The sequence below is a fragment of the Canis lupus genome, chromosome 26 (assembly GCF_011100685.1).
Source record: "Canis lupus familiaris isolate Mischka breed German Shepherd chromosome 26, alternate assembly UU_Cfam_GSD_1.0, whole genome shotgun sequence".
NCBI classification, from domain to species: Eukaryota; Metazoa; Chordata; class Mammalia; order Carnivora; family Canidae; genus Canis; species Canis lupus.
In genome coordinates, this window is record NC_049247.1 from 906,840 (window position 1) to 925,486 (window position 18,647).

General features: G+C 51.1%; 1 protein-coding gene across 16 annotated transcripts in view; it reads right to left on the reverse strand.

The window, feature by feature from the left end:
- EP400 (E1A binding protein p400) overlaps positions 1-18,647 on the reverse strand; it is a 102,970-nt gene that overhangs the window by 40,003 nt on the left and 44,320 nt on the right. For 13 of the 16 annotated variants that reach the window (XM_038574685.1, XM_038574684.1, XM_038574694.1 and 10 more), the window contains 12 exons: positions 17,670-17,806; positions 16,588-16,757; positions 16,131-16,305; positions 15,906-16,042; positions 13,456-13,642; positions 11,349-11,515; positions 9,858-10,027; positions 8,880-9,098; positions 6,831-6,995; positions 5,252-5,401; positions 4,072-4,166; positions 3,322-3,593 (listed from right to left, as the gene is read on the reverse strand). In XM_038574685.1, coding sequence (XP_038430613.1) covers positions 3,322-3,593; positions 4,072-4,166; positions 5,252-5,401; positions 6,831-6,995; positions 8,880-9,098; positions 9,858-10,027; positions 11,349-11,515; positions 13,456-13,642; positions 15,906-16,042; positions 16,131-16,305; positions 16,588-16,757; positions 17,670-17,806 — 2,044 coding nt within the window. The remainder of the gene's footprint in view (positions 1-3,321; positions 3,594-4,071; positions 4,167-5,251; positions 5,402-6,830; positions 6,996-8,879; positions 9,099-9,857; positions 10,028-11,348; positions 11,516-13,455; positions 13,643-15,905; positions 16,043-16,130; positions 16,306-16,587; positions 16,758-17,669; positions 17,807-18,647) is intronic. The other 3 variants (XM_038574698.1, XM_038574696.1, XM_038574695.1) reach the window with 1 other exon arrangement.

Genomic DNA, 18,647 nt, shown 5'->3' on the forward strand with positions numbered 1-18,647 from the left:
ACTGAGGGCCACCCGGATGGAAACAACCAGCACGGGGCACCCTCCCCGCCCCGTCCAGAGTGCAGGAAAGGGCACAGATGCCCATTCCCTATGAAGTGCATATGTTCTGATGGGAATCTGAGGGTGCAGGTGCTTTGTCACCATGATGGTCTGGGGGGAGAATGTGTGAACCCCAGAACTGGTATAGCCAACCATGCCACCAGGAGGGAAGCCAGACTTAGCAGGAAGAGGCCCAGCTGAGAGGAACACAATGACCACTCAGATGGGCCATTATAGCCATGTGACACCACCTCCAGACCTCTGGACGCCACCCACACCAGAAGAACCTCACTCCAGAGGTCAGCTCAAGCTGGGTTTCCCTGACTTGCTACCAACTGCATGTAAACTCTGGTGTACAAAATTAAAGCACTGAATAAATGGAGAACAACTCCACATTCACTGATCCCAAGAGTCCACATGGTCAATGTGTCTGTTCCCAATCTAACTAAAGATTTGGCGCAATCCGAATCCCAATCTTAGCCAGTTATTCTGTAGATTAGCAACATACCAAACCTAAGGCTGATGTGGAAAAGCCACAGACCAGAAATGCTCACAGAGCACTGAACGAGAACACAGCTGGAGGAAGAACACTGCCCAACACTGTCCTGCTGCACAGCCACAGTGATCAAGACAAGGCAGGGCAAAATAAACCCCATTCTTGCAAAAAAAACCCAAAATAACAGCCAACATAAATTTGATCAAGCCTTTGAATCCAGCAATTTATAGACAATACAGTGAACAAAGTAATGTGTCAGATTATATCTTGAAGAATCAATCAGCAAATCCCAATTGTGAGAAATTCTACAGGGCAAACCACCAGGTTTCCTCAACAAATAAACTGCAAGGGGAAAAAAGGCGACCTAGAAGCACAACCTACAGATTAGGATATATGTGACAGACGTATCCGTCAACTGCTACATATCTACATTACTGTGATTTGATTGGAACCATAAAAATATTTATGACACACGGACGCCTGGGTGGCTCAGTGGTTGAGAACGTTTGCCTTTGGCTCAGAGTGTGATCCCTGGTCCTGTGATTGAGTTCTGCTTCGGGCTCCCTGTGAGGAGCCTGCTTCACCCTCTATGTCTCTGCTTTTCTCTCTGTGTCTCTCATGCATAAATAAAATCTTTAAAAAATATATTTATGAGTCAATCAAAAATGTGCATGCGGAATAGACCCTTAATGATGTTAAAAACTGTTCTTTTTAGATGTGATAATAGTACAGTGACTGTGTTTCTTTCTGAGCACGATGAAATCTTATATAGGAACCATGTTTGTCTGGAACTCATTGCAAAACAGTCTGTGCTTTGAGGTAGTAAACAGATGAAACAAGACTGGCTAAGAGCCAGTAAGTGCTGAAGACGGGCTCTGGGTACACTGGGATTCACTGCATTATTCTGCTTGCATATGTTTGAACATTTTCCACAATACAGGATTCTTTAAATGGGAGAAAATTAATCTAGATGAAGATCTAGTCCCCTCACAAACATCCATTCAAAATGAACCTTAGATCTAAAGTGAAATACAGACAAGGAAACTCCTAAAAAACACTGGGAAAAGCCCGGGTGCCCGGGGGTGGCGATAATTTTCCAGGTCTAATCCCAAATGCACAGCTCATGAGAGGACGGACAGCTGGACTTCACTCAACCTAAACACTACCATCCCATGAAAACCAATGTCATGAAGAGACAAGCCACAGACAAGACACCTCTGATAAAGGACTGTCATCCAAAACATACGAAGAACTCTTAAAATGCAACGAGAAAACAAACAACCCATTTAAAAAATGGGTCAAAGACCTTAATAGACACATCTCCACAGAAAAGACACACGCGGCAAAAAACCAAAAGAGGCTCAGCATCTTATGTCCTCAGGGCAATGCAGATGTTAATAGCCATGAGACACCACTGCATACCTCTCAGAATGGCCAGAACTCACAACCAGACCACAGCGGCATGACAAGGACAAGAGGCAGCAGACGCTTGCTCTCACTGCTGCTGGGAATGCAGAATGGGGCAGCCACTTGGCTAGTCTGCTTGACATTTTCTGACAAAGCGAAACATGCTCCCACCAGGAGATTTGACAATCATGCTTCTTGGGATTTATTCAAATGAACTGAAATTTACATTCACACCACAATCTGCAGGTGGATGTTTACAGCAGCTTCATCTGTGACAGCCAAAACTTGGCAAGCAACCAAGATGTTCTTCAGTAGGTGATGGATACACTGGCCCATCCAGACAGGGAAATATTACTGGGAGCTGTCAAGTCATGAAAAGCAGCACAGGAATCTTCGCAGCATCTCACTAAGAGAAAGGAGCCCGTCTGGAGCCTGTATCCTATACAGTTCCAAGGATGGGATATTCTGAAAAAGGCACAGCTACAGAGACATTAAAGAGGTGGGTGGCTGTCAGGGTTTCATGGGGAGAGGCCAACAGACAGAGCAATAGGGGATTTAGGGCAGCGAGAAGACTCTGTGTGCTAACACAGTGCACATGAGCCAGGCCACAGGAACACTGCTGGGTCCCCACTATAAACAAGGACTGGGGGATCCCTGGGTGGCGCAGCAGTTTAGTGCCTGCCTTTGGCCCAGGGCGTGATCCTGGAGACCCGGGATCGAATCCCACGTCGGGCTCCCGGTGCATGGAGCCTGCTTCTCCCTCTGCCTGTGTCTCTGCCTCTCTCTCTCTCTGTGACTATCATAAATAAATAAAAATTAAAAAAAAATTTTAAACAAGGACTGACCACGAGATGTACTTGGCTGGATGTACAGAGTAGATAGAGGAGACCTATTCTCAGGCTGGACCTAACCTGCACTCAAAGGGAATGGAGTGCAACAATAGTCCATGCACTAGGTAGGGCAAAGATGAAGCAAAGACACACACTTGGCAGGTGGGGGGCTGGGCTGGCCCTGGGCCCAATGGCAACTAGGTTTTTGTCTTCTCTTCTAAAGCTACACAGTGGTTTATTCCGTGTAGCCAGAAATTAACATGGCTGTTGTGGCCCTGCACCCAGGCCAGCCAACGTTCACCCAAGCACTGCCCCGGGGACAGTACCCAACAGAAAAGAAATCAACCCAAGGACACACAGCCTTCTCGGAGGTTGGAGAGACCAGCTGATGCCAAAGCTGAAGACCCTGGAAATGATTAAAAACAGACTTCCAAGGAACAAGGAGAAACAGGACAGGAACAAACCTTTGTGATAAGACAAGTGCTGCCGGAGGCCTGTGGGAAGGCCAGGAAGGAGCACTAGGTGCATGCACACACAAGGGCACCCTACCTGTCAATGATATCCTGCAGGCAGGCTTGCCGCTGGGTCAGCGTCAAAATCAGGTCCTTCTGACCATTTGAGGGTGACGTGTAACTGCTCGCTGGCCCGGTCCCCTTCTGCTGACTGCTATCAGAAGCCCCAGGCCAAGGTGTCTGTTCTCTGCCAACCACAGAACAAATCCGCAACAAATCTCTGCCGTACATAGGGGCTCGAGAGCAGCGCCGTTCGTTGACAAAGTAGATTTGGTCCAGTCGCTCTCTCAGGAGTCTAGTCTTCTCCTCCTTCATGGAAAACAGTGTTGAAAATGGTCACTGAGGAACAGCAGGCCCAAGGCCTGGTCTCACCAAACCCCATGGCATCCATCACACACAGCAATCCTGAGACATTCACGTCCCAGCAGACAAGTCACAGAAAGAAGGTGGACAAAATGGGTATGTGTCTCTGACTGAAAAGTATTTCTCCAGACCTGGTGAGATTTCTAACACCCGGAAAACGGATACAAGAAAGTAAAAAACATGAAAAGGGATTCCAAAAATCACAAAGCCCGGTTTTGTTTGTTATGAAAAGAGTTTTTAAAGTCAAGTTCTGGGATTCAGAGAGATGATGTGCTTTCAAAGGCACGTACATTGACAAGACCATTAAATATCACAACTGTCCCGCACAACAAGTAGCTTCTGAGAAACAACTTCTGAAGGTGAAGGAGTGGTCCAGGGCACATGCCCCCATGTGCCGTTGTGGGGGACATGGACGGCGCCATACCTGGGTTGGCCCTCCAACAGGAGAGGCTGGTTTGGAGGCCATTCCAGGTTCTCCTGCAGCCAGGGGATTGACTGCCACTCGCCCAGGCACACCAACTACAAAGCAAGAGGGAAGAGCTGGAAAGTGAAGCTAACAGTGACTCTGCAGAGCCTGTCCTCTGGCAGCTCGCTCTCGGAACATATCAACTCAAGTAATCACTCAGGACCGCCCTCGAAGCACTCTATGCTCTGGCTGTTGTCTTGGCCGAATGCCATGGGTCTGTCTCTCTCTCCTCTGAGGAGTGCCCCATGTGCTCAGAGGAAGCACACACACCTGAGGCCTGTGGTCACCCTCACTACCATCACCCAGCACAGCAGCCACAGAGCCCCTGGGGCTTCATCCGTTCCCCTGCCCCCAGTAGGGACTTAGCACTGCCCTTGCCCTCCAGAGGACAGAGTAGTCACTGCACCCCAGCGGCCCACCCCCATCAGCTAGGCCACACCTTACATCCTGACTGAGGACTGAAAGGGGCCTCGGGTAAGATGTCCTGGGGAGACAGGTGCCAGTAGTGGGCTTTGGGGGTGGGGGTGGAAGGAGGCCTGGAAAACAGAACCAGCCATGGCTGGGACACAGACTTCTCCAGACCCCACAGCAGGGCCCGCCCAGTCTTGCCACAGACAACACAGGGCCCAGGCTGAGCAAGGAAAAGGGTTTTGGGTCAGGGGGCTCCCTGCTGCTTCTAACCATGAACTCCAATCGACTGCCCACTCAGCCTTCTCAGCAGACCACAGGATGCTGGGCATGTCCAGGGAGGTAGGACCCTGGTGGGAAGCAGGCCACAGGCAGGCCAGAGAAGGGCCCAAATCCCACTCTATTACCTGTCCTAGGGGAAATTCTAGCATGCTCGCTAAATGCAAGTCGAATTTCTCATGATTTTAAGCTTCTTGTTAGAACAAAAAGAAAACAAAAATCTAAGTGGGTGAAGACCAGTCATATTTAAGCAGTATCTCTGAGAGGAAAGAGAAAGAAAACAAACTAGCTGACAGTGGCCTGCCTGTGGAAACTGGAGACTGTCACAGCAGGACTTTTGGGTTCTGAGGTACCATAGGCACAAATCATAAACATCTTCCCATTACCTTAGAAGCAAAGTCACACAAAAGAAAGCTTCAAAAGTCAAGTGTTCCCGCTCAAAGCACTCTACCTGGTGCAGTCACTGGCACTGAGCTGCCGGCCGGGGGTTTGCTTCCCAGGGCATTGAGGGCGCCTGCCTGAGACATGGTCTGCATCACCACAGGGCCTGGTGGTCGCAGGTAGGACTGCCCAGGGGCAGATACGATCTGAAGAACGCTGCCTGCAATCACACAAGCACCAAGAGGTGTCACTCATGGGCTGCATGTACCTCCTCCTACCTGCTACACTCACTTCCAAACGTACATGAGCAAATGAAGCAATAAACTGAAAATCTGAAATCACACTTACTCCAACGTGGCAGCTTGGAGTTCAGTTACTTGGAAAAAAATGCACGTTTCATTTCCAATAAATGAAAAGCATAAGGAACAGAGTTGTTTTTGCTTAAAGTCAAGAAAACATTCATCTATTCTTTGCCATTCCGGACTTCAGGCATTGTGGTGGGTGCCCAGGACTGGTCTATCATGACTGCCTACAGCACCAAGTCACTCCCAGGGAAAGAATCCCAGCTTTGGAATCACATGTTGGTGCTGGCTGACCCATAAAGCTCAATGAAAAAAATAATCTAAAAACTGTTTCTAGCCTGAAAGTTGCAGCTCTCCTCACACCGTTTAAGGAGCTTGCCCCATTCAGCCTTGTGTGTAAAGTCTTTCTGATATCTTTTACTCTGGAGAAATGTTCCCATGCTGGGCTCTGCACAAACTAGGGTCTACTGGAGATATAAACAGATGGCTTTGCCCCTTTGGCCAGAAAACTGAAGGAATAGGGAATCACGCCAAATTAAAAGCTGTCTTTGTTGAAGACTTCCTGGGGCCTTGCTTTGTGAACCTGTGTGTGACCTTCCAGCACCTGTGCAGTGTCCCAACCCTGGCTAAGTGCTGCACACACCTCATCCCAGGGAGGCTGCTGCGGGCACCACCTGTGGCCCAGGCCCACAGCCAAGGGGAACGCAAACTCAGAGCCGCTGCCACTCGGTCACTTAGGGCTAATCCTAGCATGCACCTTGGACTACTTGTCCTCTGCACAAAGTAGTTGCTAAAAGCACATATCATGCTCAAAGGCCTAGGAAGCTCTGGTCTAGGAGTCAATGCTGTAAAATCCATGTATGAAAGAACTCCTGTGTAATCTGCTAGTCCTTTGGTGTTTTTAAGACAATTTATTTCATGGTAGAAATTAAAAAATATCAAATATTTCTATTTTTATTTTAAAAATAGGGAACATCTGGGGTGTCTACCTGGCTCAGTCAGTGGAGCATGTGACTCCTGACCTTGGGAGTCAAAAGTTCAAGCCCCACGCAGGGTGTAGAACTTACTTAAAAGAGTGTTATGAAAGTAAAAAAATATGGTAATAAGGAACATTTCCAAAGAGCACATTTTATCAAAACCAGCATCAGCTATGTAGCATGCCTCAACCATAGGCAAGCAGGTGCTTTATGTGTTACCTGGCCAGCCCTCTGAACACCCAATGGAAGGCTCATGAAGGCTGTCCACAGATGAAGCACCTGAGCTGATGGGACCTGCCAGACATGCCCAAGCCCCAACGGCAGCAGGGAAGCCAGGACCATAGCAGGGCCCTGGGCGGCTGCCCCTTACCTTGCAGTTGCAAGGGCTGGCCAGCAGTGAGCTGCCGGAGCTGGCTGTGGGACAAGGTGAACTTGTTCCCCTGGAACTGCAGCGTCACTGGGGTTTCTGGCTGGGCGACTCGGCTTTGTGGCCCTGCCAGGGAAGCTAGCTGGGCTATTTTGACCACCTCCCCACCTGTGGAAATGCAGAGGAAAGGGGGATTAAAACTTTTGGGAGAAGTTTGCAACTGTTCTAATGACGACCGTCTGTCGCCCAGAATGACCACCTGTGGTAACCTGAAGTGTCACAAAAACGTTTCTTAGGTATTGCTTTCTAATGCTTCCAGGAAATAATTACTTAAATAGGAAAGAGAAAATTAAATTAATGTTGGATTTTTAATGGTTAATTTACTTAATTATAACTGGTAAAGATTCTAGATATCAGATATTAATATCATTAACCAAACTACCAATGAATACTTTACTTTTCTCTCCAACTAATGAAAAAGCAGCAAACATCAAATATAGCAGAAATCAATTTGTGATACACTTTGGAACTCTAGTATCAACCTCTTTAGAGAGCTTTCAAAATGTGAAAAAGTACATGTCCAATTCAGTGCATGGAGGTTACCCCTTTAAGTGTAAGAGAACAAGTAACTAGTATAAATACATCACATGAGCATAGCTTTTGGATGTAAAACTTCATACTAGCTTCAACTAGACTACAGGACTTGATCAAGAACACTGACTGGAGAAATGCCAGACGTGACGTTGCTTAACACATCGTTTGTGAAAATATAACTGAGATGGAGTCCTGCGCACCCGACTCAGAGAGGTACTACCTGCAGGCTGTAAGTGAACACCAGGACATAGGGTTCTGTCCCTCACTGGTTGATAATGGAGCCTATGGATGTGAGGGCGATCTGGCTGCGACATCTGTCACTCCATTGATCGCCAGGGTTGATAATGGAGCCTAAATGTCCCCCCCTCCCAAGGAAATCCATGCCAGAATGATTAGTGACACCATACAGAGAACAGGTAGCAGAAGACCAAGAAAATATCCAGAGGTCCTGCCCACAGAAGCTGTGAACAGGAGGGAACGACAAGAGGAGGCGCAGAGAAGTGTGTGTGGACGGACAGCCCTGCCCCTGCTCCATGAACACAGAGTGAAGGGCAGTGGGGGGTCACTGCCCAAGCTCAGCTCCCATGGCACGGCCCCCACAATACCTGTCCCTGGCAAACAGATAGGTCACCCGTGCAGGGCTTCCCTCCCCCCAGAAGCTAACTGGGACTATTATTCCACTCACTGGCAATGGAAGTGAGGCTTCATCATGAGAGACTAGCCTGAACTTGGGGTCTCCTTATGACACACCCTCCCCAGCTTCCCAGAAAGACCTCCACACACCGGTCATGCCCATAAACAAAGTGCTCAAAGGGGCGTTTGAGAAACAGCGGTGCCTACGCCCATCTCTTCCTACAGCTGAATCAACAGGGACACATGTAAGATAGGCAAATATGCTAATAACAGATCACAGTAAAAAGTTCTAAGAAAACTTAATACTGTGATGTTTTCATCACCAAATTAGTACGAGATGTCTCAGCTGAGCAGAATTCATACCAGGCTTAAGTGTGATAATAAGTAAGAGAGTAAAAACAAGTCATGTTTTTTTTTTTAACAACCAGCACCAGTTCCCTCGCTGGTGAGGATGTTATGCACTCTCGCCTGAGTGCTACTTGCTCCCAGGGCTGAGCCCAGTGGCCGATGGAGCAAGTCTCTGGCACGCTTAGGAAAAGCGAGGCCATCAGCATGTCAGCAGAGCATGCGCGGGAGGAAAGTGGAGCTGATGCCCAAGGGATCAGGAGAAAGGGCAGAGGAGGATAGGGCCTGGGTGTTGGCCCTGCAGAGTGCATCCCTCTGCACACTTAGAGCCAGAAACGACAGCGTGGCAAAAGGCAGCACCCAGGTATGAGGTTAGGGAGACAAAGGGGAGTGGACAGCAAGGCTCTTCACACACGCTGATCGGAACACAACTTCCCGTGGCAAAGACGTGGCAGAACCAGGAGGGGCGAGGCCACTTACTGGGCAGGCGCGCCTGAGCCTGCGAGGTGAGCACCAGCCCCTGAGGCAGCGTGCTCTGCCCGGCCGGGTGCGAGGGGGCCTGGGGCGGGGGCGGGGGCGGGGCCCGCGGTTTCGCAGGATGGGCTGGGCTAGGTGCTGTGCTGGAGGTCGCGGCCGGCGGCTGTCTCGGAGCGGGAGCACTGGTGGAGGCCTGGGAGGTCTGAAACGGGGCTGCCGCCACTGCAATCGATAAGGTTTGTTTGTGCAAAGCTGTTAGAGGTTCTTCACGAAATGCAGTATTTTAAACCCGAATTTCAAAGAAACAAAACAAACATTTCATTAAAGTCTCTCAAATGAGAAGCCCTCTTTACAAAAAAGGTGGGAGGTGTGCTTTGTAGGGTGTGAGAGAGAGAACTTTCTATCTGCTGTGTGGTGTTCTTGGAGTTCGTCAGCAGGCCACACAGTTGCTGCTGCAGGACACAGAGCGCAGGCCCATCCCAGGAGCCGCGCCCCACCCACATGCTGTGGGCGGCGCTGCACGTGCACGCGGGCCGGAAGCAGAGGACCCAGTGATAAAGGCTAGAACACTGTCCTGTTACCTTCTGCCAGTCAGCACTACCCTTCTTCACAATGACAGTCAGGCTACGCGTGAGTGGTGGTCCCAAATGTGAAAGCAGCCTTCCTGAGGTTTTGTACACAACTCTGAAACGCACTTCCCTGCATAAAAGAGCCTTCACTGACGCACAGCTTCATTAGCACGCCAAGAGCAACTCAATCAAGACTGTGATGTCTTGTTTGGGAAAAAGTCCAATTTTAAGAAACTAAAAGGCCAGAAACTCCTGGGCGTGCTACATGAGGTGTGTTCAGCAGAGCCAGAGCAGGTGGCCTGCTCCTGCTCAAAGCAACGGTTGCCCGCCCAGAGGGGCAGGGGAAGCATAAGGAGCTCCATCTGTAAAGACCCTCGGTAACCCCGAGGGCACACCAGCACATGAGGCATACCTTTCGTATCTGGATTTGCAGAGAATGTGGCAATCGGCGGACGTCCTCGCATGTGGCCCTGCGGATTGGCCGTGGCTGTGGCAGAGGCTGCTGTCCGGGGTGGGTGTGTGCTGGGGAAAGCCACAGTGCGACCCTCAGGCTTCTGGCCATACTGCACGGGCTGAAACAACCTGGCAAGAAGGCATGTGCACCACTGAGACACGGGGGCCCAGGCCACCCAGAGATGGTGAGGATCCCTACTCCCAGTGTGGCTCAAAGAGGGGTGGGCGTTCCAAATGATGCACTGAGAAGCTCAGCACTGGTCTGAGGGAGGTGGCTGGCCACCCTCAGGATACAAAGTAGCAATGTCTATCCCCAAGCTGGGGGACACAGGGTAAACATGTGCATCTGTTCTGACACTCATAGGCCATGACACTATGTAGAATGCAAGTGGAGTGGACAGGAAGACACCTCCAACATCAAGTGATATGGCAGCACAGGTCACAATAGAAGTGTACAGGCGCCTTGGAGGCAACGGGTAAAACCACAGAGACCCAGTCTACAGCCACTGTTCCAGGTGTTACCACACCTCAATGTGTTTATACCCCTTTTACCTGAAAAATCGTAATGGTGGGAATTCTATATTTTCAAATCCCTGTGCAAGCACCAGCTGGAGACAGGAGGCCGCACCAGCCCTAGAGAACCACAGCTCCCCTGGCCCATGTGTGGACCTAATGGTGGGCTTTAGGCCCCTGTGAACATCTGGCAGAAGGTGGCTGGCTCCCAAGGTCTCAGCAACGTCTTGTGCAGAACATGCAATGGGAATGACTGCCAATCTGCAGAACTGGTCCCATTCTCTTGTTTATAAACTCCTATTTTTTGTTTCTTTCTCATTTTCAACCTACATGTGAAACTTTGTGTATTTCTAACTTGCTGGGTTTAACCTATTTTATTGCTTATTTCCACTTGGTCATTTAACATGCTGTGCCACTCTCAGCCATGTGGCACCTACAGAATCAACTCCGATGTCCTTCAGAAGTCCCTGTGCTGCCGTCAGAGGTGGAGCCCGCTGCCCACCTTTGGGCCCCACCACCACCCACAGTGCACCCTCTCTGTCCAAGACAGTGGCCACCAGAGCATGCACCGGGCAGATCAGCCTGAATTCCTCCCCGCACAGACCCTTCCCACATCCCAAAGCTGTTTAACCACCACCACCACCGCCCCACCCAGGGGTGCAGCCTGCCCACACAAGCCACATGCAGTGAAGTGAGCTACCTCCACAGACAAGAAGGATGCCAGGGCAAACTAGGGAGAGACTTGACCATTTCTCCCCCTCTGCCGCAGTCAGGTCCTCATGTGAACTCCCACCACACATCCCAGGTTTCCCTGAGGCGCTATGGGACTGGGCCCTTCCAAGAAGGGGAACGTCACTGATCCCTTGGCTGAGTTAGGGCCAACCAAGAGCCAGCCAGAAACTTGAGGGAGCAGGATGCAACGCTCCACACCACGCACCTGTTGGGTTTTAGTCTAAGGGCTGCTGGCCTGCCTGATGGCGGTGGTGCAGTGAACAGCTCCTCCATGAGTTTCCGCGTTACCTTCTTCTTACACAGCAATTCTGCTTCGTGGCGAGTCATTTTATTCTCTAAGCTGATGAGATCAAATATAGAGAGATCCGTTTCCTAAGGAGAAAAACAGAAATTTTGCTCTGGGAGTCAGGAGGGAAATGACTGGGACCCAAGCACATCCTCAACAGGACAGCCAGGCCCCACACAGCCACACTCCCCAGGACATGCCCTGAAGCCATTCTGGGGCTTGTGCAGCTGCTAGACCTCAGCATGCCTCAAGTGTCTCCATCATTTAGAGTACCCCAAGTGGCAGTATGAATGGAGAAGGCAATATGTAGAGAGAATGGACTTGACAGAGATGGATGGGGGTCCAGACGCATGGGTGCCAGGTCATGTTGACAAAGGGTACTCTAGGGGAGAGACTCACGCATGCTGGAGAAGCAGAATCAGGCACAGGACATGTCACTCAGGCAAAATCCCTGGGGACATGCATTCCACAGGCAGGACATACTGCCCAAATCCCCAGCTGGAGCAGATTTGCCTGCATGCTTGGCACCCCCCACCTGTGCTTCTCTGATGAGAACGTGCAGCCACATTCCCACTACAACTCTGAGCATCAAAGAGGACAATAGCAGGTGCTGGCAAGCCCTCCTCCCACACTCTCGTACACGCATGGGGATGTGAAAACCGCCTGGCTCTCAAAAAGTTAAATGTGGAGTAAGCACATGACCCTGCAATTCCACGCCTAGAATTCCACGTGCATGAGAAACATGAAACCTACATCCACACAAAGCTGGTCTGTCAATGTCCACAGTAACATTCACAAGAGCCAAAACGTGGAAGCAACCCAAATGCCCATTAACTGATGACCAGCTTGATACAATGTGGTCCATCCACACCAGGGAATATAACTCAAGCCTTAAAAAGGAAGGAAACCGGCAGCCCAGGTGGCTCAGCGGTTTAGCGTCACCTTCAACCCAGGGCATGATCCTGGAGACCCGGGATCGAGTCCCACGTCAGGCTCCCTGCATGGAGCCTGCTTCTCCCTCTGCCTGTGTCTCTGCCTCTCTGTCTCTCATGAATAAATAAAATCTTTAAGAAGAAAAAAAAGGAGCCTGGGACACATACCACAACCTGGATGAACTTTGAAAGCATTATGCTCAGGGAAGTAAGCAAAACACAAAGACCACGCTTGAGTGACTCTATCTATATGCAAAATCCAGAACAGGTGGACTCATGAGGCAGGTCAGGTGCACAGCTGCCTGGGGCAGAGAGGGAAGGGAACAGGAGAGATAGCTCATGTGTGTGGGTCCTCTCCTGGCAATGACAAAATATTCCAGAATCAGTGGTGATGAATGCAGCCATTTACAGTTGTCTCACTCGCTACTATTCTAGTGGCTAGAAAAGCTTCCGAACCGTAGCACACCTCAATGCCTGCTGAACAAACTAGAGAAAACAACACAATGTAACATACACTGAGCTCTTGGAGACCAAGCACATGTAAGGTTCTTCCTATGGATTCAACACACACAGTAGTGGAAGTGCAGGATTATCCCTGTCCTGAGAGGTTTCAGCCCAAAGCTCCCTAGCCAGTGCGAAGTTTGGGGAGGGTGGGGCGGGGGGGGGGGGGGCACAAGAACACTAGGCCATAGCACACAGCAAGGCCCCACAAACACACACAACCACGAGCAGGACCTCACCAAAAACATGAGAGCGACCACCATAACAGTCCTGAGAGACACCTGCATGTCCACAAGGCTCATTGCAGTGGTGACCCAAACTCCCCTTCAAACACTCCACATGCTGTGCTGTTGCCCATGTTCCAACAGCACACATAATGCTAGGAACCCCTGCCCTGCAATTTTCAAGCAGGCCTTGTCTTCCTCAGGACAACTGCAGATGCAGACACTGTCAGGAGAAGGCATGGCACAAATGTCATCCATGGCTGCTCAGCATCAGGCAATTCCAAAACACAGGATGAGAGTATGGAAAGCAACCTCCTAGAGCCATGGTACCTTGAATGTGTCTGGAGCCAACTTCAGGGGGACACATACCTTCCAAGAGTCTCTGTCAAGCGCCTTGAGGATGAGGGAGGCAGAGCAGTACTGGAGTGGCCCAGCTGTGTACGACGACTCCGGGAGCCGGGGCTCCACCAACCCAGGATGGTTGCAGATCCTCTGCAGCCTCAGCAGGATGCTCAGCACATCCACAAAGTGCCCACTCTTCAGCGCTTCCTGGGTTCTGCTCTCAGAAAGAAACACCAGTACTGTCATCTGTATATGTATCGTGTATGCCGCCACACAAAACTGGCACATTCCCCCTGGTTCTGGTTTATAATTAGTTCCATCAGGACATTCACATCCAAACTGCCCTTCAGGTGATTATGACTCTTAGACTCAGTTCTTATCCCCCGGAAACAGGCCAGGAGGCCAGAGAGCCAGGAGTGAGGGTCAGATGGGCACGTAGCTCTCCAAGCCTCCCCTCCCAGGAGAGGACCACATGGCAGCAGTAATGGATTTCCACCCCACAGCGATGAGGGCTGTGAAGCAGGAGTGGGCACCAGGGTGAGAACACCTGATCTGAGGGAGGAAAAGCCCCTTCGGTGAGATACCAGCCCTGCAGCCATGATAAAGGCAGACACACAGGCCACTCACATGCGTAGCCAGGACTGGGGAGGAAACACAGTCCAAGCAGAGAATTCCAAGGTCTTCAGATGAGGGAGAAGGCACAGTGTCCCCAACAGGTCAGGGAAGGAGCCATGCAGGACAGCATGGAGGGCAGCCTGGTCCACAGACACCCGGGAGCAGCAGCAATGGAATAGAGGGACAGGAGGAGGCAGGGAGGATGGCCAGGCTTCCAAATGAGCAGCAAGGCAATGGGCTACTGTGCCTGAGAACAGGAAAGCCTAGGGAGCAAGTGCTCTGGGGACGCCCTCTTGAGAGGTCTGCAGCGTCTTCAAGAGACAGCCAAGCAGCCACAGGAGAGTGTGGGCAACCGGGAGCTCAGCACGGAGCCCAGTGGCAGGCAGGCTGTGCTGGAAGCCAGCAGAACCCCACACAGGCAGTTCTCAGCCACGGCACAGAGCGTAAACAGGGTGCAGACAAGCACACACAGTCTGCAAGCCCAGCTCTGAGAACAGAGAGAAAAGAGGAAGGTATTTAAAATCACACCTGTCTATACAAGGACACATTTCAGGAAAAAAGGCTGAAGCACAAGTGAGACCCAAGACCTGGTAACAACTTCCCGGATGGGAAGAGGCTCACACAGGCAGGTCTGCAGGGCCCCAGGAAGGAGGGAGGCCTGGGGTCTGCCGAGAAGAGAGTGTACCTTAAGACAGCAAGAACATGAGCCACGCCACCACACAGTGACCAAAGGGAAGCTCAGAGCCCACTGATGACCCCAGACCATCACATCAATATGCAACAAAGGATGTCGATTATCACAAACTAACGTACAGAAAGGTATAGGAGCGCTCAACACTTCCCATCTGACTTGACAGGTTCAGGAAAAATAGGCCCACAGATAGGAACACAGAGAGTCACTTCCACCAGAAGCAGAAGCCACACGGCAGCCTAGGTGTATGGTCACCAGCACCCACATCCATAGACAGGACTGACAGTGGCACCCTCTCACTGCCAGGGCAAGCCCGGCATGTCCACAATCCCAACCTCCTGAGAGCACGGTCTGCTCCTGGTGAAGAAACTCAGGGGAGCCTGCCAACAAGCATGGGCCTCCTTCTGTGGGAGCAGGAGCACCCTCCATGAACCCTGCTCTTCATGAAGCACCCAGAGGAAGTCAGCACCTAAAGAAAGAGCTGCCCAATCGCCCGCCCTGCCCCAGCACTACAGCCTGCTCACACCGCACACTAGCCCAACGCAGAGGAAGGGCACTGCTGGGGAAGGACACTGAGGCCCCTCTTCTCCCCTGGAACAATCGGCCCACTGCAGCATCACTGATGCCATCTGTCAGGGACTAAGACACCGTATCAGGGAGTAAGAATGCACGCTTACGTTCTGTTCTAAAATTTTCTAAAACTAACTAAAACAGCAAGTGTGAATGGCAAAACTGTTTCCTGAAGGCTCGCGACATGCAGATGTGATCCTGACTTTATGAATGTGAGGACATGATGCGCACGATGGCACAGTGCCTGCTCTCATCTCATGAGGGGATGGTGCCAAGGCCTCCGCAGGCTAGTGGAGCCCCAGCCAAGACCAGCACGTGCAGCCTCAGGGCAGCTCCCAGGGAGGAGGCAAACAGCCTATGAGGCTGTAACCAACTGAGCCACTTGGGTGGGACATGCATCCTGTGTGAGCCTCACCTGAAACACCATGAGCCTCACCAATGAACCAGGGAGCAGGACAGGCACCAGGCCAATTCTGGGCAGAAACACAGGGAGCCTGGGGCAAGCGCAAACCCAGAGCACAGCGCAGGCTCCAGACTCCATCCCCACAGAGGCCCAGTGCCTCCCAGCTGGGCAGCACCCACAGGCACCAAGCCCGCTTACCCGGGCTGCAGGATTACGTCCTCATACAAGGCCTTCTGCCGACTTGACAGGCGGCACTTCAGCACATGCTCGTACTTCTTCGTCAGCTGCTTCTCCACATCTCTCTTAGTTCTCCTCAAGATAAAGGGCTGTGTCACCTGAAAAAAAAAGATGAGTGTGCATGGTCCACTTTCCAAGACACCACACCCACCGCACACATGGCACCACAGCAGCAGCCCTCAGTACCCGGTGCAGCCGGATGACCACTTTGTGGTAGTAGTCCTGGTTCTCGTCGTTCGGGGCCTTCAGGGGCAGGTGTAGGTAAGGCCGGGAGATGCCGGGGATGAGGAAGTGCACCATGGTCCACAGCTCCAGGAAGGTGTTGTGCAGGGGAGCATCGATCAGGAGCAGGCGCTGCTGGACTGTGAGAGAGAAGCGACAGCAGACATGGCGCACCCGGAAAGCTGGCAGTGGGCGCACTTCCTCTGCAGATGTTTAAGGACAGGGATAATGGGCTTAAAGAACTGACGAGAGCACACACACGCCTCCCGGAAGGGGACCAAGATGCCTGAACATGGGGGGGACCTGTGGCCTCCATGCACAGAACAAAGGGAAGTGAGCTGTGTTGCTGAGAGGCAGTTTGGTCACACACACTCCTCCGCCAGCCACATCCAAAACCCCAAGAGGGGGGTGCGGGTCAGACCTCCTCAGGGTGAACACGGCCTCCCAGTGCCTCTCAGTCATGCCTCGGACGCGCTGCATCTCATCAATGACCAGGCACCGCCAGCGCACACGCATGAAGGACGCGTAGCCCCTGAAGAACTGCTTGTAGGGTGCAATGCACACGTTGAAGCTGTTGGGCTCCGTCCACTCCTGCAGCACACATGATAGACTTCACCTACAGCAGCCTCACCTCCCAGTACATAGCCTGCCCCCACCAGGGACCCTACACACCCTTAGCCCCTGCCAGCTTGCTCCCTGCGAGCTCCCTGCCTCCAGTATCATTAGGATTTTGTCTAATAGGAGTCTACAGTGCTCCAGAAGACAAACCAAGAAGCTGCTCTGAGCATTAACTACTGCTTCTGGGAAACATATCACCACAGTGTCATGAGGGAGCCAACTTTGATGGGATGGAACCTGAGCAGCGAAACCGTACTGAGAAGGTGACAGAAGGAGCAGCATGTGTGCTTCAAGTGACTGCTCTGTAAGCTTTCAAAAAACAAATAAATAACCAGAAATAGGGAAATGAAAAATACATCTCCAAGTACTTTTCCAGTAAATACTGAACAGAATAGTCTAACAATACGGCAAAGTTTTATCTGCAATGAAAACTTGTGGCCTCTAGTATACTTTTACTCAGAACCTGCTGCTGGATGAGACTGGGTGGAAAGAAGAAAGCCTGTCCAGCTTTGTTCCCATGGCCTCCCTGTCACCTAGGCCTGTTCCCATGGGAGTCAGTGTAGGAGTTCACCACTCAGAACTCAGGGCACACCGTACGTTCCTGTGGATACATGTGCACCCGCCGGGCCCGCGGGTGGGGGGATGGGTGCTCTGGAAGGAAGGTGGCCACGGCCCAAGCATGGGAGGGGCCACGGGCCTCTCCTGGCAGGAGCAGGGTGTGCTTTCAAGAGGCTCCAAACCTAGAAACCACCTGAAGATCTAGCATCTCACAAACAAGGCATTTACAACAATTACACAAACACAACTCGATGTTCTGAAATCTGTCTCCTATACAGATGAAGACCATTTCTGTCGGGTTTTTATTTCACATTTAAAATAAAATACCTGTCTCTTTGCTTTCAGTTCTCTGTGGCTGCCAACATACAAGAGGGTTTTGAGCCCAGGGCACCAACGCTTCAGCTCAAGCTCCCACTTGAGGATGTTACAGCCTCTCACAACCACAAGATGAGGACCCCAGTTGCCTACAAAGGAGAGAAGAGACAGAACTTTCCTCTTTAACGAAAACCATCCAGTCAAGTCCAGACATCTGGTGCTGTGCTGACCAGAGAAGCATGGCAGGTACACGTGGGAAGTCCCGGGTGTGATGCAGAGGCATCCTCCTGACCATGTGACCTATGCTGGAGGGGCTGGAGGCCTGACACACAAGAGGCACTCAACAGAGAGCTGCTGAAAGGGGACTGAAAAAAGTGAACATTTATTGCAAACACAGTGAACCCCACTGTGAGCCTGGGGAAGAGTCCTCATCTACAAGGAATAGTGCCCAGAAAGTGAAGAAAGCATGCTGACAGGGCCGTAGGACCTGCCGAGGGAGGCAAGTTGGCTCCGGCTTGAGCACAGCACACGTTCCCAGGCTCCAGTCAGAATACACCCACGCCACCCCAAAATACAGTTTCAACCTCAGTCCTCCAAAAACAAATGTTTTAAATTTTTTTTAACAAATGTTTTAAGTTATTAGAATAATACACACATAACAAATTTCCACTTATGTGCTATAAATGAAAAATAGCACACTGAGATAGCAATAGCAGACTTGGAAAGACTATGAGAACACATGGCCACAGATAGTACAGGTCCTGTGCAAGGCACTGCTTCCAGAAGAACCACCCAAGAGCAAAGTGAACAAGGATATAAAGAAATACAAGAGGACAAAAACTCATTAGAAAGCCCACCCCATGGGATCCCTGGATGGCTCAGCCGTTTAGTGCCTGCCTTCAGCCCAGGGCATGGTCCTGGAGGCCCGGAATCAAGTCCACCATAGGCTCCCTGCATGGAGCCTGCTTCTCCCTCTGCCTGTGTCTCTGC